General features: G+C 53.6%; 1 protein-coding gene across 1 annotated transcript in view; it reads left to right on the top strand.

The window, feature by feature from the left end:
* Grk3 (G protein-coupled receptor kinase 3) overlaps positions 1-24878 on the top strand; it is a 94913-nt gene extending 70035 nt beyond the window's left edge. The window contains exons 12-21 of the mRNA XM_059249127.1: positions 977-1071; positions 5309-5416; positions 13214-13280; positions 14159-14259; positions 16118-16184; positions 17236-17331; positions 19932-20094; positions 21193-21329; positions 23088-23201; positions 24084-24878. Of these exons, the coding sequence (XP_059105110.1) occupies positions 977-1071; positions 5309-5416; positions 13214-13280; positions 14159-14259; positions 16118-16184; positions 17236-17331; positions 19932-20094; positions 21193-21329; positions 23088-23201; positions 24084-24245 (1110 nt within the window). The 3' untranslated portion in view covers positions 24246-24878. The remainder of the gene's footprint in view (positions 1-976; positions 1072-5308; positions 5417-13213; positions 13281-14158; positions 14260-16117; positions 16185-17235; positions 17332-19931; positions 20095-21192; positions 21330-23087; positions 23202-24083) is intronic.
* The last annotated feature ends 333 nt before the right edge of the window (positions 24879-25211 follow it).

Genomic DNA, 25211 nt, shown 5'->3' with positions numbered 1-25211 from the left:
TCCTAGTCACTCATGACTATTCATGTTTCAGTGTGGTAAGAGCTTGCCATTATTCTTATTTTAGGCTAGACAATAGGTGCTTCAGGGCAGAAAGATATTCCTGAGGTGACTGTAGTTGGGTGCGTTGAGGGGGAGGTCTTTGTTTCTGTGACTGCTCTGTCCAAATCTAATCAGAGTCAGGGCCAGACTCCAGTTCGGCCATTTGGTAGGGCCCTCGTCAGTGATGGCCGTTCATCAGAACTGTCACGGTGCTTTGGGATGCTTCCTGCCCTCAGGTCAGCAGTTATACATCTCTGCAAGATGCCTTCCTATCTGTCCCTTGTGGTCCACAGATGGTGGCCCTGCTCCCCAGGGCTAGGATGCCCATGCTGGCTACACCGAAGCTCTTGGAGTAATGGGGAGGACATGCTTTCAATTCTGTGGTGGGGACCTTCCTGCCCGCCCCAACCTTGGGTGTCACTCTCTGGTGGGGGGTGGGGCTTTGCCTCTCCCACAGCCCCTTCCCACTGAAGTCAGCAGAGTGGTGGTGCGTTCATTGCCCTGCTGCCTTGATTTGAGAACACAGAGTTCCCAGTGATGACACAGGATGCACCCTGTGAGGTCATGTCAGCCATGATGAGATGATGACAGAGAAGTGCACCCTGCGAGGTCATGTCGGCCATGATGAGATGATGACATAGGATGCACCCTGTGAGGTCATGTCGGCCATGATGAGATGATGACATAGGATGCACCCTGTGAGGTCATGTCGGCCATGATGAGATGATGACATAGGATGCACCCTGTGAGGTTATGTCAGCCATGATGAGATGATGACATAGGATGTACCCTGTGAGGTCATGTCAGCCATGATGAAATGATGACATAGGATGCACCCTGTGAGGTCATGTCGGCCATGATGAAATGATGACAGAGGGTACGCCCTGTGGCGGTCACATGGAGCTCCAGTGATCTCTTGAACTTCTTTTTCTTTCAGCCTGCAAACATCCTTCTGGATGAATACGGGCATGTGAGGATATCCGATCTTGGCCTCGCCTGTGATTTCTCCAAAAAGAAGCCTCACGCCAGCGTGTGAGTAGCTTGTCCGCTGCGTTTGCTGTGTTTCTGCACCGTGGCACCTGGGTTCAGGCAACAGCACCAGGGTGCTGGTGCCCCTCATCTCCCTCATCAGCTGGGAGTGCTCCCTGTGTGACAGGAGTGCTCCCTGTGTGACGGGAGTGCTCCCTGTCACTGTTTGTGGGGACAGGCGTGGCTGCTGGGGGCCTGACCCTGCTTGGGAATCAGCTGATGCGTAGGAAGCTGAGGTCACGCTGCCCGTGAAACTCTTTAGCCTCTTCTGTAAAGCAGAGCTAATAAATTCTTTTACCCCCATTGCCAGAGTACGTTACAGAGCCCATGACCTAGAGAGGCCTGGGACGGCTGCCCAGAATGCCCCCGGGGAGGGTTCAGGGCGGACTTCTCATCTCCATCTCCTGTACTTCCGAGAAATCAGGAACTGCTGGGAACCATCCATCTACTTCCTTACAGTTCCGAAGTCTAATAGGGATCATGCCCTTAGACTCGGGAGGTGAGCTGGTTGCCACAGAGAAGTGCCTCTTGAGCCTGTGGCCCTTAGCTGCCTCTGAGGACTCAGAGCTGCATTTAGTGGGGTCAGTGCTAAGTGCTGAGACCGCCTCTAGGTAAAAGCCTTGCCCCAGCTCCGGAGAAGCAGTGAGAAGAGTGTCCCAGTGAGCCACACTCCCACACCCCACTTTGCCTTCTAGACTGTCTCCTTCTGGGTCCAGGAATGGCTCAGCAGATAAAGCTGTTGCTGCACAGCCTGACCACCTGAGTTCAATCCCCAGGACCCACATGATGGGAGGAGAGAACTGAAAACTCCCATAAGTTTTCCTGTGACCTCCACGCGCGAGCCGGGGCCTGAGTATGGCCCCTATACACACGCACACATGGACACTAAATACTAAAATTTCTCATTCTTAGCACCGAATCTTTTACAGTTACATTTTACTGTCCCTCTCAGCAAGTGTTCTCTCTGCTGAATGGTCCTGGAGATAAGTACCCTGAGTCTCGTCCCACGTGTCTGTGTGGAAAACGAACTACAGACTCTTCTTTTGTGTAACTAGAACCACAGGGGTGGATTTGCGGTGCTCTATGAGGGCCTACATTCAATCAAAACTGCCTTTGAAAGCCCCAGTCCCGCGTTGAAATGTGGGTCGTACACTGCACAGTTTCTATAAGTAGACTGCTCTTTGCTCGGAGGCTGGAGCAGGACCCTGAAGCATCCACGTTCTGCTGGAGTGTGGGCTACCCGCACTTCTCCAGGCCGCTCCTCGGCCATTTTCAAGAGATGCTTTTGAATTTTTAATGCCAACCCCACTCTGGTGTGCTCACGTCTTCAGTTTGCCGCAGTCATAACTAAACAAGAATAGGAGCATTCGTAAGAATTCATCTTCCCAGAACCTTACCTCTGTGGCGTGGCGTGGTTTATCCCACGAGCCTGGCCGCCTTGGTCCTGAGAGTTGCATCAGCTCCACATGGAGGACTGTTCTGCCTGTCTTGGGAAGAACTGCATTTTGAATGGTGTCTTAGCTTCCTTTTCTATTGCTGTGATAAAACACCCTGACAATAGCAAGGTAAGGGAGGAAGGGCTTATTTGGTTCGTTATCCCAGGTTATAAAGCATCGTGGCAGGGACGTCCTAGCTGTGGGACCTGAGACAGCTGGGCACATCACATCCAGTCAGAGGAACAGCCCATGCTCAGCTCACTTTATCCTTTTTGTGCAGCCTGAGACCCGAGCGTAGGGAATGGTGCTGCCCACTTTTAGCGTGGGTTTTCCCACCCCAATGAGCCTAATCAGTTCAGTCACAGGTGTGCCCAGAGGCTTGCCTCCCAGGTGTTCCAGATCCACGTGGACAGTTGACACTGGTCGTCTCAAACAGCATTGGCTAAGAGATTGGGCTGAGAAGTCGGACAGGCTCCTGGTTTAAATGCTGGCACCACCTTACGCAGAAAAATGCACAGACTGTAGGCAGTGGCGGTCCTGGGCAGCTCCCGTGCACGCCAGAGAACACCTGCAGAGCCGTCTACATCAGCTTGTTTCATTTCTCCTGGAGGATGTCCCCCCACTCCCAGATTGTGGTTCAGTCGTGGAGAGCACCCAGTAGTCACCTCAAAGGGCTTCCAGGCAAGGCCCTCTCCACCAGCCAGTCAGAAGCTGCTGTCCACGCAATGCCCAGCATTTTTGTCCGAATCTTTTTTTTTTTTTTTTGGTTTTTCGAGACAGGGTTTCTCTGTGTAGCTTTGAAGCTTGTCCTGGAACTCACTCTGTAGACCAGGCTGGCCTTGAACTCACAGAGATCCACCAGCCTCTGCCTCCCGAGTGCTGGGATTAAAGGCGTGCGCCACCACCACCCGGCTTGTCCGAATCTTAGAAGGTCTTTTAATAAAAAGACTCAGAGGCAGATATTGGGGTGAAAGCTGAAAGATTGGAGAAGCAAAACAGCCAGCCACTAGCTTACCTCTACAAAATCCTCAGCTTCAAGAGAGCGAGTTCCTGTTTCCTCACGCTTTATATACCTTTCTCTGTCCTGCCATCACTTCCCGGGATTAAAGGTGTGTGTGCTTCCCAAGCAAAGGCTTGAGATCTCAAGTGCTGGGATTAAAGGTGTGTGTCACCACTGCCTGGTTCTGTTTCTCTCATGTAGCCCAGTGTGGCCTTGAACTCACAGAGATCCAGACGGATTTCTGTCTGCTGAGTGATAGGATTAAGGGTGTGTGCCGCCACTGCTTGACCTCTACATCTAATCTAGTGGCTGGCTCTGTCCTCTGATTCTGGTAAGCTTTATTGGGGTACACAATGTATCACCGCAAGCGTTCTTAAGAGTAAGTTAGGATAGAAACCAGCCATCCTTGTGATGGTTACATTTAAGTATCACCACAACTGTATTGATATTGGGAAAGCCCAGCAGGTGTGTCTGCGAGGGTGTTTCCAGAGGGTTAATTAGGTGAGCCGAGTCACTCTGAATATGGTAGCCGCAATCCATATGCTAGGGACCTGGGCGAGATAGAGAGAGAACACAGGAATGTGGGGCTTCCTGCTTCCTGCTTCCTGTCAGCTGCGAGCCGAGTGGTCTCTGCCGCCTGTTCCTGCCTCCATGCTCTACCTCACCATAGGCTCCCAACCCATGGAGCCAAGGACTACGGACTGAAACTTTCCAAACTATGTCACAAATGGAATAAGTCTTCCCGGTAGGCTGTTACGTCAGGCATTTTCTCACCCCACAAGAGAAAGATAACGTAAGGCTGGAGTCCTCAGCCTGTGCCATCCCAGCCATTGGGCCGGCAGTGTCATTTAAATAAAGTGAAACATTTTCCTCCAGGCCTTGAGTGACCGGTAAGCACCGCTCCTGCTCTGGTCCACACAGTGCATCTGGGGGGTCCTTAGTTCCTCTCTTAACTGTCCCTGGTGTTGTGTTAGCCTGCAGTGTGGAGCATCTCTCCCTGGAGTTCAGTCTTCCTATAGGGAGTATTTTGGAAGCCCTGGCAGAGGTCTCCTTGAGCCATCAAGCATGGCTCTCTTGATCTTATGCTGGCACCTTGCAGAAAGCCAGGCCTGCCACTATCCACCAGCACCCACCCATATCACACATTAATGTGGCTCCTTCAAGCCTCCTCCGTGGGCTCCAGTGATCACCCATGATCCTTAGGTACCAGGGGTTTCTGAGTAGATCCTCAGTGTATGTCAGCAAGTCAGCAGCACTTAACCCTAACTAAGGAAGGCATGATTTGAATCCCACCTCCTGCCCTGTGTTGGTTCAGTTCAACTCTTGGGCCTCCGTGGGGCTGAGCCGTGGCCACGCCCGCTTTCCCTTCAGCCCCTCTCCATCCTCTCATTGACAGAAGCCAGTGAGAGACAGAAAGGCTGCAGATGAAGCCTTTCCCAAGGCTCTTTTTGATGTTGTCGTAGAAAATCCCCCCGGGTCCCTCAGGCTCATCTTGGGGCACAGTGTGTTATGTACCCTGGTGCCTTCACAGACACCCACCTAGCCAGCCAGACCAGTGGAATCAACCCTGGAGGTCAGTGGGGTGACAGACACCTCCGCCATGCCCCCACCCTCCTTCCCTTCCCGCGTGACCTCAGTGATGTGAATTCATGACCGTCTTCCGCGGGGTGCTCGGCACAAGGCGTACGCTCGGGCCCTGGTGCATGCTCTCTCCTCCATGCTCAGCCACTGCCCGCTCAGCGTGGGGCATCCCCCTTACTCCAGAGCGAGCACACTCCCGTGACCATCTCCTTTGCCTCCCCAGGGGCACCCATGGGTACATGGCTCCCGAGGTGTTACAGAAGGGCATATCTTACGACAGCAGCGCTGACTGGTTCTCCCTGGGCTGTATGCTCTTCAAGCTCCTGCGGGGGTGAGTAGAACTCTGTCCTGTCCTGGGAGTCCTTGGGTCAAATGGGATGTCCTGGTCTGAGGTGCGTTCAGTGGCGGCGGGGGACTTGCCTCCTGTACAGGAGGCCCTGGGTTCCATCCTCAGCACGGGGGTGGGAAGAATACGTATACATTACTACCTTGATGTCATGTTAAATCACACAGTGGCCTTTAAGCCACACTGCTGCAGATGACCGCCACTGTGGCTCCACCTGTGTCCCTCAGGCCAGCGTCTGTCCCGAGGGCTCAGGGATGAAAGCTTTGTGGTTCTGTATTTCCGTCCCACATCATAGGTCCCGTGAACCTTAACCTAGGACTAAGGTAAGAGTAAGACTAAATATAGCAAACCAAGAGGGCATGTTCTGGGACTAGGCAAAAGTATTAAAATGTGGATGATTGGAGAAGGTGGTGCCCGCCCCCTTTACAAATGCTTTCTCATAATTTCTTAGCATCAAATATCTGGAGAATTCTGGGGTGTATGTGTGTGTGGGGGGGGGCAAAGTAGCCCCACCTGAAAAGTTGGCCTTTCTCTGTGAGCCTGCTAAAGCTGTGTCTCTGAAGGTGACCTTTCTACTTGACGGTATGCTAAGCTACAGGGATGCTGAGTTGGTCAGCAAGGGAGTGTGCCCCAAGATGTGTTCTCACACTGGACTGTTGACGGATGACACCTTCCGTGACTTTCTAGATGTTTCCGCTGGTTTTAACCGGGAGCTTGACTCTAGGGGAATCCAGCTGTATCCTTCGTTCTCACTGCAAAGCTCTAAGACAGACCTCTGTCCCCACTTCCTGTCCCTAGATTTCCCTCTTACCAGTTGCCCGGTAGCCTGTGCCCACAGCCTGCTGAGGGTTCACCACACCCCTGGGAAAACTCATACATTCTGTTTAGTGCGGTTTGAAGAGCCGTTGAACTCCACAGTGCCCCCGAACGTGGCTCCAAGTGCAACTCACTACATCTTTGATGCTTCTGTAATCCAATTCTGCTGGGCCCATTGTATTCCCCGGGGATCTAAAATGATATTACCGCTAAGAAAGTCGGGTCTGTTATTCCGTAATCGCATTACCAGTACCATGTTGGCGGAGCCCAGGCGCCCTTCACTCCTGTTGGCAGACTAGTTGACCTGATTATAGAGTTTATGCCGGGCGAGCCAGAAGAAGCCATTTCCCAGGGAGACTCCCCTCTGTCCCCCACAGCAGCCATTGAAGGTCCAGGAGGACACCCAGGAGTCCCTCTGGTCCCTGGAGGCAACAGCCAAACTGTCCGAGACAGGAGACGTCAATAAAGTACCCCCGGGAAACGGTGCAAGCCTGGGAAGGAGTGTTTTGCCTCTTCTTTGTCCTCCCTAGCTGTTGGTAAGAAACGGTCCGTGCTCGATGTCTGGAGAGGGTCTGCAGTCACATGACTGTGCATTTGGAGAATCAGGAAGAGCTTGTCTAATTATCACTTCGGTCCTCTGCAGCTGTGACTTGGCCCTCACGGAGTGAGTTTAGTTTCACACAGCTGCAGCTCACCCTCCGCGTCCTTCCGAACGGGAAAAATAGAAAGTCCTTGGCGAAGTCCTTCATCTCCTGTGGCAAGAGGGTTTTTGTCACAGACCTGAAGGCCCCTGAGGATGGTCCCAGGGACCACTGTGGGGAGAGAGGGGAGAGAGATGGAAACCAGAGAGTGGGCACAGCCCAGGTAGCCAAAACGCCTGACCGCAGCCCTTAAAAAGGGGGGGGGGTCTCGTGGAAGGGCTGCTTCAGGGAGGGAGCGATCGGCCTGGTGAGAGGGCTCAGCAGGTGAAGACCCCTGTCACCAAGCCTGAGGACCTGAGTTCAATCCCTGGGCCCAACACGGTGGAAGGAGAGAACCAGCTCCTTTAAGCTGTCCTCTGACCTCTGCACACCTCCCCACGTGCATGCATCTGCGTGTGTGTGCTAGTGCACACGTGCACACACACGCACACACACATACGAGAGAGAGAGCACACACACACACACACACACACACACACGAGAGAGAGCACACACACACACACACACACACACACACGAGAGAGAGAGAGCGCACACACACACACACACACACACACACACACACGAGAGAGAGCACACACACACACACACACACACACACGAGAGAGAGAGAGCACACACACACACACACACACACACACACACACACGAGAGAGAGAGAGAGAGAGAGAGAGAGAGAGAGAGAGAGAGAGAGAGAGAGAGAGAGAGAACACACATGTCACCTAAGCGTCTTTTATATGTGTGGCCATGTAAACCTCTAGCTGCCAAAAGGAGTGTTAGACCTTCTCCAGGGCCAGTTCCCAGTCACTGTCTGCTGACTGCCTGAGCCCGGGAGAAGGCGTCTTGGCCTGTGTGGCAGATGGACTTGGATGCATCCTCCTCACTGAGGTCCAGGTCTCTCTCCCGGGCTTACTCAAAAGTCCGTCCAGGGAGCAGCACAGCACCAGGGAGCAAAGAACAGGAAATGAGTTCCGACTCCGGTGATTTGAGCTCGATAAACATTTATTGAGTACTTAAAGGGCCTTGGCATGAGAGGAGGAGGAGGAGGAGGAGGAGGAGAAGGAGGAGGAGGAGGAGGAGGAGGAGGAGGGCTGCGGGAGGAGGGGAGAAGGAAGGCAGGAGAGGGGCAGGCCGACCGGGAGCTGGAGTAGAGACATGGAAGACCCACTTCTGGCTTGGCTGGGTTGGAGTGACTGTGTGGGAGACAGAGCTCTCAGGATGGAGAAGATGTGGGGACAGGTGCAGCTCACCATGGGGGCCCGTGAGTGGTAATTAGTGTCTCAGATACTGTGTGTTAGAGGAAGCAATGGAGACCTGGGAGGGCCTCCTCCATGTGTGCTGTGGAGCGTGGCCTTGTTTCCTGGTGTCAGGGACTGAGGGTTTTTAAACAAAGGGATGACAGGGCCATGTAATCTGCAGTTAGATGGTTTTAGCAGCGGTGGCATATACAGTGTCAGAGGGACAGAGACGTGCCTGAGCTGCAGCTGGAGAGGATGTGGGGACTCAGCGGAGACAGTGCAGGGACATCCCGTGCGTGCACCTGGACGTGGAAGGGCAGGGTTTCCCTCTTGGGAGGGTGTAGTCAGCAGTTCTTCGGGTGGAACCAAGGGTCACAGAGACCTTTCATGAGCGAGGTCCCAAGGCGGGTCTTCAGAAGGAGGAACTGAGACGGGAGAGATGCCTCAGGGGTGGAGGGCACTCTCTGCTCTTCAGAAGACCCGGGTTTGATGCCCAGCACCCACACAGCAGCTCACAGCCATCTGTAACTCCAGTTCCAGGGACTCCGGCTCCTCCTCTGGCCTCTGCTGGCACCACAGGCACATGGTGCACAGAAACATGCAGGCAAACACCTATACACAGAAAATAAAAATAAGGGGAATTTTTTTTTGTTTGTTTTTGTTTTTTTGTTTTTTTGTTTTTTTGTAAACAAGGAGGAACTAGGCAGGGGACCTTCCTTCCCAAGCTGTAGACAGTAGTAAATGCCACTCAGGAAGCTGCACCCGGGGAGACTCAGGATTGCTTTGTGTCTTGTGAACATGTCACATGTGGTCCAGAGGCCCCGGAAGCTGCTCTTCTTTGGCCCCGAGACGTGAAAGGGGGGTGAAGCAGGACACTGGGTGGGCAGAGCTTGGGCCTGGAGGCATGCTGCATTCCTGGGGGTAGCCCATTCCTGCCCCATCTCATTCTAGGGCAGCTGCAGCCTCACAGCCAGCAACTTCAATTTCCAGAGGCACTCAGTGCTCCCTGGGGACAGTTTGGGTTGTCATAGCTTAGGGTGCATGGGCATGACTCAAGTATCTAAGTGCATAGGAGAGTCCCTGGCCCCCAAAACGAACAGTTATGGGAATCAAGAACTCTCCCTCTGGGGATGGCCCCTCCCCCACATACGTCTTCCATCTGGACAGCGCCTGGCCAGAGGCCTGGGGGCAGGGTTAAGCGCCCCTGGGGTTTGTTCCACAGAGGGAAAAGGGGCCTTTTATAGATATTTCACTGTTACTGGCTCAAACTCCAAAGGCATATTTGACGTGACACACAATCTTTCCTGCCTTCTAAAATTAAGCTGTGAGAGGGTTTAATCGGATGTCGTAGTGGTTTGGGCTCCGTGTCAGCCCTGGGGATCTGAAGCGTCTAACGTGGTAGGAGTGTGTGGGCTTCCTCGGTTTCCCAGCAGGTGTAGGGGGATGTGCTCGGCCTGGCACTCGCTAATTAAGAGCGCCGTGCTTTCGCCCAGGATGTGGACTCGCTGTAGTCAAAAGCCACCCAGTGCTGGCGGCAATCGTGTCTCTGCACTCTGTGCTGGTGACAAGCCGGGACCTGGGCACCTATTTACGGAGCCTGCATCGGGGACAGCTGCCATCACATGGGCTGTGAGTGCCACTTGTCCTGCTCAAAATGGAGATGTTACTATCTGAGGGTTTTTGGGTTTTTTTTTTAAACATTTTCCAAAATAGAAAGCCAGATCCCAGACTCGGTTCACAAAGAGTAATCAAGGCTCCATTTGGCAGCACGTGTGTGGAGCTGAACGCTCAAGTGTTCCTGACGAGACAGCCCAGGGTGGCAGAGCTGGAAAGTCATTTCCCATGATGCCTTGCTGAGTCAGCTGTGGACTCACTGGGCTTGTGAAAGGGGCCTATGGCCCTAGGAACGGATGCAGGGGTGGTGTAGGGAGGACTTGGGGCTCTCTCCCATTCTGACTTTTGTTTGTTTGTTTTTGTTTTTGTTTTTCGAGACAGGGTTTCTCTGTGTAGCTTTGGAGCCTGTCCTGGATCTCACTCTGTAGACCAGGCTGGCCTCGAACTCACAGAGATCTGCTTGGCTCTGCCTCCCGAGTGCTGGGATTAAAGGCGTGCACCACCGCCGCCTGGCTATCTCTCTGACTATTTTGTACAGCTGAAACAGAATCACGCCAACCAGGTGGTTTATAACGGGCAGAATTTATTTGAGCTCATGGTCCTGGAAGCCAAGCGCTCAGTCAGCAGCTTGAGGGACTTCCTACAGTGTCGTTAGAGGACATGGCCAGGGGACTATGAGAGTAGGAGAGGGAACATGTAGAACTGGGGAAGCCGGACTCACCTTTCTGACCCTCCCCTCCCAAATAACAGCCTTAATCCCTTCCTGGGTTGGGAATCCCCTCCTGACCTCACCCTCAGAAGCCCCACCTCCTGCACACACCACAGTTACGTTTCAGCAGGACTTTGGGGGATGACCTTCACACTATGTCAGAGGTCAAGGACGGAATGGAGTCCGCTGGCTTTGCACTCACATGTGTGAGCACACACTCAAGTCCAAGGTCCTCTCCAACCCCGTAAACCCTAAGAAACACAGGAGGGTAGAGGCAGCATCAGGGTGGGAAACAGAGAGACTGGCGGTGACTTGGCATCCATCCACCCGGACCTCAGCGTGCGGATACTTCTGTGGATGTGAACACAGAGGGCTGTCCAAGCGGAAGCGCGGTGGTTCAGAGCGCAGTGCTTTGGGTTTCTATTACTTTTATGTATCTATTTGATGGTGTCTCATGTAGTCTGTGCTTGCCTGCGTAGCTGAGGATGGCTGTGAACCCTGGATCCTCTGCTCCTCCGTCTCCCTTGCTGGCACACCACCCTGCCTGGCTTCAGTTCCCTCTTGGAGCACAGTAATTGCACGCTCCTTCTCCTTGGAAACAAGGTGAAAAGAATATTTCCCATCAAACCTATTTAAAGACTATTGCCCATCCTTGGTTAGTGCCAGTTTGCCTTGTGTGAATTTTTTGTTCAGATTAGTTGCTTTTTAGGAGATGGCGATTGCCTGGGTGGTTCACTACGACGCTGGGGCGCCCTCTCTTGTGTGGATGGAGAAGGAAAGAGTCTTAAAAAAAAGTTCCCTGCAGCAGGAAGGGGCAGCCCAGGACAAGTGGGATCCTTTATTGTTGCCTTGATCATGTCTCTGTAATCGGCAGAGTTGGCCTCGGAAAGTTTCCCAGAGTGTCTGTTTCAGCTTCTGTCTCACATGCCTTGTGAACAGGCTTGGTCATCTTAAAGACATGCCTCTCTGAAAGGAAACCCCAGTCCTAGCCAGTCCTTCATCAAACTAAAATTACATCGATATGCCACGAGTTCTAATTTGCATATGCAAAATGTCACTTAATGATAAAGTTTCCTTTGAAAGCTAGCTTCTGCAGACTTTTCAAAGACGCAGAAAAAAAATGTGGCTCACACGTGAAATCCCAGCACATTGGAAACTAAGACAGAGGACGGAAGTGAGTTTGAGGACAGCCTGGCCTATATAGTGAGTTCAGGGCCAGCCTGGGCTACATAGACTCCCTCTGCCCGTGTGTGTGTGTGTGTGTGTGTGTGTGTGTGTGTGTGTGTGTGTGTGTGATACTGTATAGCACTCCTGGGTGTTTATGTAAAACTTTACATGAACACAGACACTTACCGACCCATGCTCACCCCAGCAGAGCTCACAGCAGCTAGGCTACGGAAGCAGCCTGGGAGGCATGGATGAAGACCACGCAGAATTATTTGCAGCCATAAAGGAAATGAAGTTAAGCTGTTTGTAGTAAAATGGCTGCTCTGGAGCTAATCATATAAAGCAAACTGATGAGTCCCGGGAAGACAAACATCACGTGTGTCCTGTCCCTTGTGGTCCCTGACTTTAAAGAGACATAAAATCATATGTGTGTGGATTATAGGAGAGTATGGAAACTGTGGAGCAGAAGGAAGAAGAACGGGAAGCAGGGGGAGAGAGGAGGGGGAGCAGGGAGAGGAGGGGGAGCAGGGAGAGGAGGGGGAGCAGGGAGAGAGGGAGAGCAGGGAGAGAGGGAGAACAGGTGGAGAGAGGGAGAGCAGGGGGAGAGAGGGAGAGCAGGGAGAGAGAGGGAGAGCAGGGGGAGAGAGGGGGAGCAGGGGGAGAGAGGAGGGGGAGCAGGGGGAGAGAGGAGGGGGAGCAGGGGGAGAGAGGAAGGAGAGCAGGGAGAGAGGGAGAGCAGGAGAGAGAGAGAAGGGGGAGCAGGGGGAGAGAGCAGGGGAAGAGAGGAGCTGGGAGAGAGAAGGGGGAGAGAGAGAGAGAGAGAGAGAGAGAGAGAGAGAGAGAGAGAGAGGGGAGGGGAGGAGAACACGGTAACATTATATACGTGGCTGGAAGTGGCCTGGTGTAACTCTATTTGAGAATCATAGCTTGGAAAGTAAGAAGGAGAAATATATGAACTAAACGAGTGTCACAGCAAGAGGGGTCCTTCTCAGGGCTCACCAAGCGTGGCCGGGCTCTGGGTCTTTACAACTGGCCGCCCTGTTCACACCTACCATCTGCCGCTGCCGCCGCCGTCTGTTGTCTGGATGTGGATACTGAAGGTTTGCGTGAACGGCCAGGTCACAGGGACCCCAGCTTTCCCGACTCCTCCTGGGGCCTCCTGGTGCAGTCCTTGCCACCAAGGCGGCGTTGGGCTGGGCACCCTGGCTTCTAGGCTGATCGGCGGTCACCACCACGGGGATGCGTCGCTGCCACACAGGCCATCAGGCTGTTTTAGGAGCTGGATCTGGAGCGTGGCTGCCTGATGCCCGTGCCCTGCAGGTGACTTTTGACTGGAGACGCTTGTCACTGCGTTGTCGCGGATCAAGTGAGATGTGTCTGGCTCATTCAGGATTCCGTCTGTTCTGTGGCTAGGCTTGGTTGCCAGAAGTGGCGAGTGTTGATGACCTTTGGACGTCTGTGTATTACCCAGATGTTAGCGCCGGTACTGAGTTAGCCAATGCCACGCTTTGACAGAACTTTGTTTTCCTGTCCGCAGCCACAGCCCTTTCCGACAGCACAAAACCAAAGACAAGCATGAGATAGACCGCATGACCCTAACCGTGGTAAGATGATGAAGGACCATTTCCCTGTCACGTTCTGTTACTTGGTGCCCCAGGGCTGGGGAGATGGAGCTTGTGGATAGAGAGCTTGGCCCACAGACCTGAGGGCCCGAGTCCTGAGCCCCGGAAGCCGCAGGAAAGCCGGGTACAGTTACTGCATTTGTCATAGCGGTATTGCTAGGAGATGACTGGCGAAGACAGGCGAGTCCCCAGAAGGCCATGCTCCCCTGCCCTGGTGTGCACAGCAAAAAGAAAAACAAAGACACCAGGCGGTCGGCAAGGACTACCACCCAAGGCTGACCTCCGACCCCCACATGGGCCCTGTGGCTCACATGCACTGACGTCCGTTTGAACAATCACGTGTTCTTGATATATAGATAGGGATACAAAAAACCATAAAGACAGGTCAAAACCACAAAATATTATATATAACATATATATATATATATATATATATATATATATATATATATATATATAACATGAAATGTGCATAGTTGAAATAAATACACGAAGAAAAAAACATTCCTAGGGGAAATTTTGAAAGAAAAAAAAGTTGAGTGGAAGCAGACTCCAGGGTAAATGATGAGATTTGCAAATGAACAGAATAAGAGGGATGTGGTGAGTGGGGAGCAGACACGGCCATCAGAGACGTGGACAGATGATCTCCTGTAGAAGAGGTGAGGGCCGCTAGCTCTTCGGACCTGCCAGCCTGCTGCAGGATCCCAAAAACCAGTCAGTCATCGGTTTAGGGTTAATGTCAACCTGTTACGAATTCAGTTTTCGATCTTCTCTGCCCCAAGGAGCAGCCTCGGCCTCTGCTTGGGGGCGAGGCCACCCTCTTGGGATGGGCCTTTGAAATCCGCCTCTTCTCTCCCCAGAATGTACAGCTTCCGGACGCCTTCTCCCCGGAGCTGAGGTCCCTCTTGGAGGGTTTGCTCCAGCGGGACGTGAGCCGGCGGCTGGGCTGCGGCGGAGGCGGGTAGGCCGTCTAGCGAGTCTCCACTCCAAAGAAAAGGCTGGTCTCACGGATCCAGTCCCTGGGAGCCATCGGCATCCACTGGGGCGGGGTCCCACGGGGCGGAGCCACAGGGGGCGGAGTCAGTCCCATGGGGCGGAGTCAGTCACACAGGGTGGGGTCAGTCCCATGGGGCGGGGTCAGTCCCATGGGGCAGAGTCACAGGGGCGGAGTCAGTCACAGGGGGCAGAGACATTCCCATGGGGCGGAGTCAGTCACACGGGGTGGAGTAAGTCCCATGGGGCGTGGTCGGTCCCATGGGGCGGGGTCACACAGGGCAGAGTCAGTCCCGTGGGGCGGAGTCAGTCCCACGGGGCGGAGTCACAGGGGTGGAGTCAGTCACACAGGGTGGAGTCAGTACCTCGAGGCAGGGTCACGTGGGGCGGAGTCAGTCCCACGGAGCGGGGTCAGTCACATGGGGCCCGAGTCACACACATGGGGCGGAGTCAGTCACACGAGGCGGGGTCACACAGGGCAGAGTCGGTCATATGGGGTGGGGTCAGTCACTCGGGGTGTGGCCACGGGGCGGAGTCAGCCACACGGGGCGGAGTCAGTCACACGGGGCGGGGTCCCACAGGGCATTGGTTGCCCATACTGCTGCCCTTACCAGACAGAAATGCGGGGGAGGAGCTGTCTGCTTCTGCTCCTGGCATCGGAGGGGTCAGCCTGTCACGGCTGGAATCCAAAGCACAGTGCCAGCTCTCTGTGAGGACGTGGGCGGGGCTTGTATCTCTGCTGAGCAGGAGGCAGAGATAGGGGACTGGAGGGTTTTCTTCAGAGTGAATCCCTTCTTAGAGCCAGGCCATGCTGGTTAAAGACTCCGGCCTCCCAAAATAGTGTTGCCATCTGGGAAAACAGTGTTCAAACCGGAGCTCGTGAGAGGAGGGGAGAAGATGGGGGAGGGAGAGGGGGGAGGGGAGATACTACCGGTTTTCATTTTTCCTGCCAAGTCCCGAGAGTACCGGGTGTGGCCTCTGTTTCTCCCTTTCTCCACCCCCCCAACCCCCACCTGAATTTTCTGGGTCGTTGTTTACCTGACCCGAGCCCTCCGCTTTCCTGGGTCCCGTCTTTTAGCTGCATTGTTATGCTCCCAAGGAGCGCCTTAGAGAGGGGCTGAGGGGTGCACACTGCCCCCACAAACCGGCCCGATGCCGCAGCTGGGCGGAGGTGGCTTTCCGGTGTCAGAGCTTCGCACCGTGTTGTCCTGTTGCAGCCACACAACGTGGCTGCACATGGGTGTGTCTGGGAACTGCCAGGCTGTCTTAAGCGACAGCGTCTGTCTGGGGAAAGGTGACATCTTCCCAGGTCCAGTGTTGATGCCTCTAGTCCCTGCTACAGCATTTTCTGTGCTCTCCAAAAGTAACCTCTTGCTTTTTTTCTAACACGTGCATGCATGCGAGTGTGTGTGCGCGCGCGCGTGCTCATGCATGCTTGTGCACATGTGTCTGTGTATGCATGTGTATGTGTGTGCACTAGAGTGTGGAGTATGTGTGGACCCAAAAGTGATGAGTGTCTTCCTTGATGGCTCTCGACCTCGGATACTGAGGCAGGTCCCTCCCCAGAGCTTCCTGATTGGGCAAGTCTAGCTAACTGCATGGCCAGGGCGTCCCCTGTCTCTGCCTCTTGCTACCATGCCAGTCCGGCATTTACATGGGAACCAGGGATCCAAACTCAGGTTCTCGTGTTCACATGGCAAGTGCCCGCGATTGCTTTCTTGAGGAGCTGACCGTGTCCCTATGGGTTCTCACTGGGAGACAGTTTAGCACGGCACCTGTCACATTCCCCATCTGACCTCTGCAGGACTCTCTCTCCTCTTCCTCAGGGCACAAGAGGTGAAGGAGCACATCTTCTTCAAGGGCATCGACTGGCAGCACGTGTACTTACGGAAGGTAACCCGCTGGGCCCCCTGAGCTCTCTCTGTCTGTCTCTCTGCTGCTGGCTTCCTGATTCTGCCCCTACAGGGTCCCCACCCGAGCCCGCCACGTCTGTATGTTCTGCCTGGACTTGTCACCATGTGCAGGGGATTCCCGTTGGGGAGGATCCTTTTCCTCATTTTCCCCACACGGGTCAGATGTGCCTGAGTTTTGCCTCTGTGGTTCAGCCAACCACGGATGGAAAATATTCAGGAAAAACAAAAAAACAAAAACAAACCACTGGTGTCCCGAGCACACGTGGACTCATAGTGTCCGCGGTCTGCAGAGCATTTACGCTGTCCCCTAGAGATTAAAGTCTGCCGAGGATGTCAGTAGGTTCTGTACAAACCTTTGCTGTCTGTTCTGTGTGAGGGACCTGCTCCTCGGTGGGTCCTCTAGCCAAGCCATGGCCTGGAAAGGTCCTCTGCAGGTGCTGAGGGGCGACTGTATAAAGATTCTGGAGATGGCATCTCAGCAAATGAACAGAAGGCACAGTACAGCAGTTATCTGACTAATTGAGATGTGTGTGGAGTCGGACTTCAATACGCAAGGAGCGTCTGACTTGAACGGAGATGTTTCCTAGCCCCATACTGCCCTTTCCTGATTTTTAATGTTTTTTCAAACTTTTTTGTTTTGTTTGTTTTGTTTTATGCTAGAGCTGGACCAGGCCTCTTTCCCACTAAGTCCATCCTTTCCCATGGAGCTGCACCCTACCCCTTCCCCTTATTTTAAGCTTGGTAGTATTCTCTTTGGTACAGGAAGCACCCTCGTTGAATTTTTAAAATGCATTTCTGAGTGAAGCCCAGCTGCAGATTGGTAGCAGTTTCCATAACGAGGGGGGACTTGCCTGCCCACCCTGCCATGCTCAGGTCACCCGGGGCAGCCAGCACTGATCAGGGTGGGCTGCGCTCTCTGGACACGCACTTTCTGAAGGCCGGGCTATGTTCTTTTTATAGACTGTTATCTTGGGCTGGGGGCATACAGGGCAGCTGATAACTGGGCCCTACCTACTTGTTGGATCTTCTAGTACCCGCCACCGCTAATCCCTCCTCGGGGAGAGGTCAACGCTGCCGACGCCTTTGATATCGGCTCATTTGATGAAGAGGACACCAAAGGCATTAAGGTATGCCCCCTTCCGGGGGTGGGGCTTCTGCTAAGATTCACTGTGTGTGGAAGGGAGGGGGGTAGGGATCTATTGGAGCCCTTGCACAAGCTAGAGAAACACGCTACCACTGAGCTACACCCCCAGTCCCTGTACTCACTCTGCAGCCCAGCAGGCCTAGAACCCACGGTCCTCCTCAGCCTCCCTGATGCTGGGGTGACAGGCCACCCCACCCTTCCTGACTCGAGGAGAGAAGAATCCATTATACTTGGTGATAGTTTTAGTACTAAGCACCTACATGCAGCAGCAGCTGCAGCTCCCCACCCCCACCTCCCACCCACCCCGATCATTTCACTTTGATGAGTGGCAGGGTGCTCACATTGTTATGACGTGTGGCATTTGTGGTTGAACTCCAACTTGGATCTGAGGCAGGAGTAACAACCGATTCAAACACGTTCCACTCAGAGCAGAAGAATCCATGGTTTTCGTGCTTCTAAGTCTAGGGCTGTGGTTCTCAACCTGTGAGTCACAACCCCTTTTGGGAGTCAAATGACCCTTTCGCAGGGGTCCCTTAAGACCATCTGCATATCAGAGATTTGCATTACGATTTATAGCAGTAGCAAAATTACGGCTATGAAGTAGTAATGAAAATAATGTTATGGTTGGGGGGTCACCACAGCGTGAGGAACTGTATGAAAGGGTCCCAGCCTTGGGAAGGTTGAGAACCGCTGCTGGTCTAGGGTCTGCTTGTGTCAGAAGGGAACATGCAGACGGCACGGATCTCTTTGCACTTATCCATCAAGGGTGCATTGATCGCAGTCTTAGCGTCCTCTGCATTTCTCAGACTTTGGTGCGTGACTCTGTTTTTTCCAAGTGGAGATGAGACATGCTCACAGGGAGTGGGTGAGTCATGGGGAAAATTACTGTCTTTAAAACGCTAAGTCAGCAGGCCACCGCCTGCCTGCCAGCCCCAGTCATCCAGCCCTGACTCTGGTGGCTTGTCCCAGCCCTGGCTTTTCTCTGCTGCTTTGAGTTTATCTTTGCAAATGCAGTTGCTCGCCTTCTCACCTGCATGCTTCCCCAGCAGCAGCAGCAGCAGCAGCAGCAGCAGCAGCAGCAGGCCGTGGTTCTGCATGTCTGACCCATCCCCGCTCCCTGGAAAGAGCAGGGCAGGTTCCGTGGCAGAGTCCGGCAGGAACTGTCACAGGGGCACTCAGTGGGAGTGAGGGCAGAGGCAGGGGAAGATGAGCCAGGGAGGGGAGGCAGCTGTGAGGTAGAGACAGCGGTGGGCAGGGGCAACTGGGCAGAGCCAGCGGCTCCTGGAGAAGAGGGATGCACCTCCCACTACCTGGGTCTGAACTGTGGCAAAATCACCACCTCTCCTGGGTTCCCGGGGCAGCCTGCCCTAGAGGGTGGGGCGAAGACATTCAGTGAAAGAAAAATGCTGTTGTGAAGTGTGCACCCTGCTACTGCAGCTCTCGTCAGAGGCGGGGGTGTCTGCACCCCTTGCCATTCACGTTTAAACACCAGTCCGTTCACGGTGGTGGATGAGTCGGGAGTTTGTGAGATGCCAGTGAGCCAGCCTGCAGCGAGCTTCCCCACTCTTTTTGTTTGTTTGTTTTTCGAGACAGGGTTTCTCCGTGTAGTTTTGGTGCCTGCCCTGGAACTCGCTCTGCAGACCAGGCTGGCCTTGAACTCACAGAGATCCGCCTGGCTCTGCCTCCCGAGTGCTGGGATTAAAGACGTACGTCACCACTGCCCAGCCTAGCTTTCCCACTCTTGCAGATCGTTTTTTGGGAGGTTGGTCAGCTAGCCTGGCTTTTCTCTCTTATCAGGTTTTGGACACTATGCAGACCCTTGTCCCCATTTCTATAAATAAGGCACCCACAGCGGAAACTCACTTGACTGTCAGAGTCTCTTACTGTTCCTAAATAAAGCCCAGTATGTGGTGTTGGGGAGACACATAGTCCAGTGTTTGCTGTACACGAGCGCCCGAGTTCAGAGCCCTAGCTCGTGAGTAAAAATTAGGCACAGTGGTGCATGCTTGTAACCCAGCACCGGGAAGTGAAGGGGAGCCAGAGACAAGAGGAAGCCTAGTCTCGTCAGTCAGTAAGCTCCAGGTTCAGAGAGAGACTGTCTCCCACATATAAATATATAAATATGATGTGATAGAGAAAGACACTAATACCAGCCTCTGACCTACACACACACACACACACACACACACACACACACACACACTCATACACACTCATACACACTCTTCTACACACATGCAGCACCACACACATGTGCACACACAGGAACACATACACCACATACTCATGCACACAAACAAAGTTTTAAAAAGTCAACACATGCTCATTGTCATTTGGTAAAAATACCCTAGTGTTACTGAAGACCAGGCCCAGGCTGCCTGGCCTGGGGCCGAGGTGATCCCTGGTGTGGCCATGTGAAAGGACTCAGACTTTTACTGACAGAGCCTCTAAGGTGGATAGTAAAGACCTTATGAGCTTGGGACGCTGCCGCGTGGCTCTTCTCCTGAATGTGGCCGTGGTGCTGGCTGCTTTGCATCTGGGAAGGCATTAGAGCGTGTGCCCCTTCTGTCCTTACACACCCAGCTGCTGGACTGCGACCAGGACCTCTATAAGAACTTCCCACTGGTGATCTCTGAACGCTGGCAGCAGGAAGTGGTGGAGACCATCTACGACGCCGTCAATGCTGATACGGATAAAATCGAGGCCAGGAAGAGGGCTAAAAATAAGCAGCTTGGTCAGGAGGAAGGTAAAAGGCCGTGTGGCTCGGTGCTCGGTGTCATCACGTGCTTCCCAGCATAGGAAAGAGCGTGCCAGACTTGGGTTTCATGTGGATTGGAAGGGCTGGGTGGAGTCTCTGGGAGCCTCTGGTCACCAGGTGGATGGACGTGCACAGAGAGGCGGGCAGTGCCATCCGAGTTCTGAGGTTTCCCTGTCCCTGGAACTTTGGGGTGGGGGCAGCCTTGAAAATTCAGTCCTTGGAGATGGAGCGTTACAGAGTCGGGAGCAGGCCCAGGGAGCTTCCAGATGTCTCCGTGACAGAAATGTACCATGCACATGCCCGTGTCTGGGACAAAACCAGTAACAAATGTGTTTTAACTCTGCCCAGGAGTGCAAGCCCACATCAGAAGGTCAGCTCTGAGGGCCCCACCCCCTCCCCCCTCCCCTGTCCTTTGCTTTTTCTCCATCATAGGGGACATGTGGGTCTCACCCTTTCCAGGATGGTCTGACCTTCTCCAGATTGTACATTCCCAAGGGCAGGCAGACTTTTCTCTTTTTTATTGTTGTTCCTCACTGGACCCACCAAACACAGGCCACTCCCCCGCCCACGCCTAGCCCCCATGGCATCGTAAGTAGATTGATGGAGAGTGGGTGTGATTTTATCACAACCTCCAAAGCTTTTCATGAGGGTTGTGGAACGCCACCACCTCAGAGACTCCGTCAGTGTGAGTCTGAGTCCTTTCACCCCGCTGTCTTTGTGGGCGGTGAGCTGAGGAAGAGCCCGCCGTGACCTGACTGCCCGCCACCTTGGAGGGGAAGAGGCCTGGATTCAGAGTGATTCACAGGGTGGAAGTGGATTAGTGGACAGTTCCCTCCAGTGGCAACGGGACTTTGGAGAGAATTCATGATTAACCAGTCTCTTATTTAGTAGTCTGTGAACAAAAATTTTGCCCCGTCAGAGTTGCCGATAGGCTCTGCAGGTTCAAATACCAAGAAGCAAGGATTGAACACAGAGCCTGGAACCCTCTGAGCTCCCACGTCCCAGTCCCCTGGGTTCAAAAACCGGGATAACGGTGTTTAGTTGTGTTGGCCCAGGACCTGAGTGACTCTGTGTCTTCACCCTCAGATTATGCCCTGGGGAAGGACTGCATCTTGCATGGGTTCATGCTGAAGCTGGGGAACCCCTTTCTCACACAATGGCAGAGGCGCTACTTTTACCTGTTCCCCAACAGACTAGAGTGGAGAGGAGAAGGCGAGTCTCGGGTGAGTCCCGGGGGGCGGGGCGGGGTGGGGGGCCTGTGCAGCCCTGGGGTACAGCAGCTCCCTCACGCTGCCTCGTACCCTGTGCCTCTTGTGTCACAGAAACAAGGGTTGCTGTGGCCTGACTTTTAAGCGTCCGTGTCAAGTCCCTTCCTGGAATAAGACGCAGGTGTCACTTGAAAGATGGAGTCCCAAGTCCCGGCAGCCTCAGGGGGGGTCCATGGAGGCTGGAGAGGAGAATGGGTGGGATGGGAGGAGAGCGGAGCAGGAGAGGGGGATCCCAACTCATCGCTCTCAGGACTCAGGACAGCCCGAGGTGCCTCTCTGGGCCTCAGTTTGCTCATCTGTGAAGTGGGAGGTACAGAAAGCCTCAGCTCCCGTGACTACGGCACGCTAACCCGAGGCCGGACATTGTAAACAAACTCAAAGGTTTAGCAGCTTCCAGGGTCCAACCCTGGAGTTACAGAGAGGAATCCAGGGCAGCACGAGGATAACCAGCCTGTTGTGGGGAGGGCTGTTGACCGAGGCATGTCTGTGCTCCCTTGGTCTCTTCCCCAAGTCAGATCAGATGAAATGTCACCCGTGGGATTTGCTTAGGGTGGCTAGCACACCGACCCCGGCTGTCTGCACTCTGCTGGGAATCTGTAGGTGTGTCTCACAATCACAACCGCTCAGACCCTTTCTCCAGCTAAGGTTAGCGAAGGGACAAGGCGCGGGCTGCTTCCCTTAAACACCCTCCGTGTGAGACGCCCAGGGAAGAGCCCATCTGGGTGGACGGTGTATGGTCTGCAGTGAGGCGGGGCAGGGGTCATCACTGTGAGTGTGGCCACGGGCCCTGGGGTCAGGACATAGTTTGTGTATCGGGAGGCAGGAATGAGGGTCAGCAGCCTCCCAGAGTCAGCTCTTCTGTCTTGACTTTTGAGTCGTGGTTTTTGGTAACTTCTTGTGAACTCTGCGGCAATGATGAGTGGTAACCGTAGGCTGTGGTCACTTCACCAAGGCTCTTTGAAATTAAAACCTCTAAGATTGGACGCACTAAACAGGTGTTCTGTGGATTCCAGGCTGTTCCGGGCTACCAGGTATTGAAGCGTCTCTCTGGGGCCTGGGCAGGCAATTCTCATGAGCCTCGGTATGTTAGGCCAGAGCAAACTGTTGCAGTTGCAACAATGTATCTTTTGTTATTGTTTTTCTTTTGACATTCAGCATTTTGTGTGAAGCTAGGCAGTCCCCGAGACAGATCCATTAAGAGTGAACAGAGGGACAGGGAGCGTGGGAGTTTCTCATGATGTTTTTCACTCCAGATTCCTGTGGAATTTATCGGAAATATAAACAAACAAACATACACACCCTCCCACCCCCCGTATAACCATGCTGTGACCTCCTGCCGAGCCTTCACACTAGATCTGCCGGCCCTGTAAGAATACCACCTGTATTTAGGTCTTTTTGGTATGGATCAATGTCTTAGCCCATCCCTGCCTTAGCTGTCTGTCATCCACCGCTGCTCACTGTTCTCCTGCTGACTAGGGGGCAGCAGACACTCCTGTGGTGTGGTCCTGCACGTCCACAGCTGCCCAGACTAACATTTTGACTTTGAACTTCTTTTTGTGTCCTTTGTAGCCATTCTCCTTATTTCTAGAACATCAGCCAAGAAAGAAACAACAACAACAACAAAAAAAATTATTTGCTTTTGAAAATGCGCTCTTTACCCTAAGAGATCACAGAGTAACAAAGTCATTGTTAACCTTTCCGTTTGTATTTTAGCAAAATTTACTGACCATGGATCAGATCCTGTCTGTGGAGGAGACCCAGATTAAAGACAGAAAATGCATTTTATTCAGAATAAAAGGAGGGAAGCAGTTTGTCCTGCAGTGCGAGGTGAGTTTTATTGACATTCTCTGGAATTAAAAACAGACAGGGATGGGCACGTTCTACCAGGGCTCTCACCAGGTCCCCAGGCTTCTCCCACGCACTTAGCAAGTGTGAGGTTTAGGTCAAGCCCGGTGTTAGCAGAGGATAGAGTGCAGCAATGTGATAGTTTACTCTGGAGACTGCCTGGGGGCCGAAGTCCGATCTTCCAGCTAACTGTTTTCTCTTATCTCTGAGATTCCAAAAGGACTTTTCCCAGGCAGGGGCTGGGGGTGGGGTGGGGGACGGTCTTTGTTTCTCTTTGAGTTGTACTATAGCTCAAGTTTCATCATGGAACACTTTCCCTTGGTGTACGGAGGTGTGTGCACACGTGTGTTTTCACAGGACTAGGGGAGAGAAACTGGGAGAATCAGGACACCCTTTAGCTTATCATTGAGACAGGATCTTGCTATGCAATCCAGGCTGGCCGGGAACTCGGGACTCTCCTGACTCAGCCCCCCCCAACCCCCCCCCCCCCCCCCGGGCTGAGATTACAGGTGGACACAGGAACTTCAAAATTAGCTTAGACATGTGATAGGATGTTTTACAGCATCAGAACTCCCCCCCCCCCCGTTTATTATTCTATAGGCTGTGGTTTTAGGACCAGAGAAAATCTCCAACTAGATTAAGGTGGTTGATAGGGTACAGGAGATCCATTGGAAGAGCCCAGAACGGCCTTTCCCTCTGTCTGGAATTTCTCACCAGGTTCCAGGGGACCTGGAGGTCGAAGCAAGGTTTCAGGATAGGCAGGCAGGATGTGTCCTCTGTCAGGCTCCACTGACCTTTGTCATTTGTAGATACTGTGGGCAGATATGTAGACAAGTCCCAATTCCTGCCCGTGTCTCTGTGCAGAGTGACCCCGAGTTTGCACAGTGGCTGAAGGAGCTGACCTGCACCTTCACGGAGGCCCAGAGGCTGCTACGCCGTGCCCCCAAGTTCCTCAACAAACCTCGCACCACCATCCTGGAGTTCTCCAAGCCACCGCTGTGCCACAGAAATAGCAGCGGCCTCTGAACCACGGAGCAGCAGGGCCTGCAGCAGGGGCCTCGGCTCTTCAGCCCAGGAGTGGAAATGGAGCCACGGGGAGCCGTGTGGGGCTAAGACACAGCGGTTCTGAGCACAGGGCTGCTCCAGCCTGGGGATGCCCACGACACTGAGGTGGCCCTGCAGGAGTTGGGACATCCTCTGGGCTGGCCTATCCGCATTCGAAATTACTGAAGAGGCAGAAGGCATTTTTCCGTGCACCCACTTACCTTGGTATCCATGGCCTCAGAACGTGAAATGACCCTTACCGCTCCAGCTGGCATCGAGCGTACCCAGGGTGGGACCACAGTGTCTGGGGCTGCGGGTAGCCTGTCCTAGGCACTGATGTATCCGAGTGCCTGTCCGAAGTTTGGGGCTTGTGGCTCCAAATCCTGGAGGAGGAGGCACAGTAGCCTCGGGTCTCTGTAGGTCAGGGATAGCCTCCTGGCTGTCCCTAGGTGATGAGGTAACACTGAACACCACGTGCACTGCCTTCCTCCGACGGCTCTGCTCTAGGGATGCCAGTCCAAGAGCAGAGGTAGGAATGTCCCCTTGGGGAATTGCCATGGCATCCATCATGGCTACTTCTGGTCAGCACGACCAGAGGAGATGCCCCAGGACTTCAAGCCAGGATGTAGGTAACCCACCAGGCAGTCCGTGCACCAGCTTGGGGTCTCCAGGATGGACGGGTCTACGACAGAGTCCTGCTCCCTCTGCCTGGCCTGGGAAGCATAGCCAAGGATGTGCCCAAGGCAGAAAAGAGTTGCTGCCTCTCCCTTCAGTATAATTTATAATGAACTCACGCTGATGGGTGTCCAGCGGTTTCCTGTGCACCCTGGCATGCCCCACATCCTTCTGCCATTAATGTGCTGTGCACTGGGTTATTCTGATGGGGGCGGCAGTACCCTTCCCCTAAAGGTTACTTCTCCCACTGCTGCCCTGAGTCAAGGCTGGGTC

The sequence above is a fragment of the Peromyscus eremicus genome, chromosome 23, assembly GCF_949786415.1.
Source record: "Peromyscus eremicus chromosome 23, PerEre_H2_v1, whole genome shotgun sequence".
Lineage (NCBI taxonomy): Eukaryota > Metazoa > Chordata > Mammalia > Rodentia > Cricetidae > Peromyscus > Peromyscus eremicus.
The sequence above is the reverse complement of the archived record's forward strand: the minus strand, read 5'-3'. Positions and strand labels throughout refer to the sequence as shown.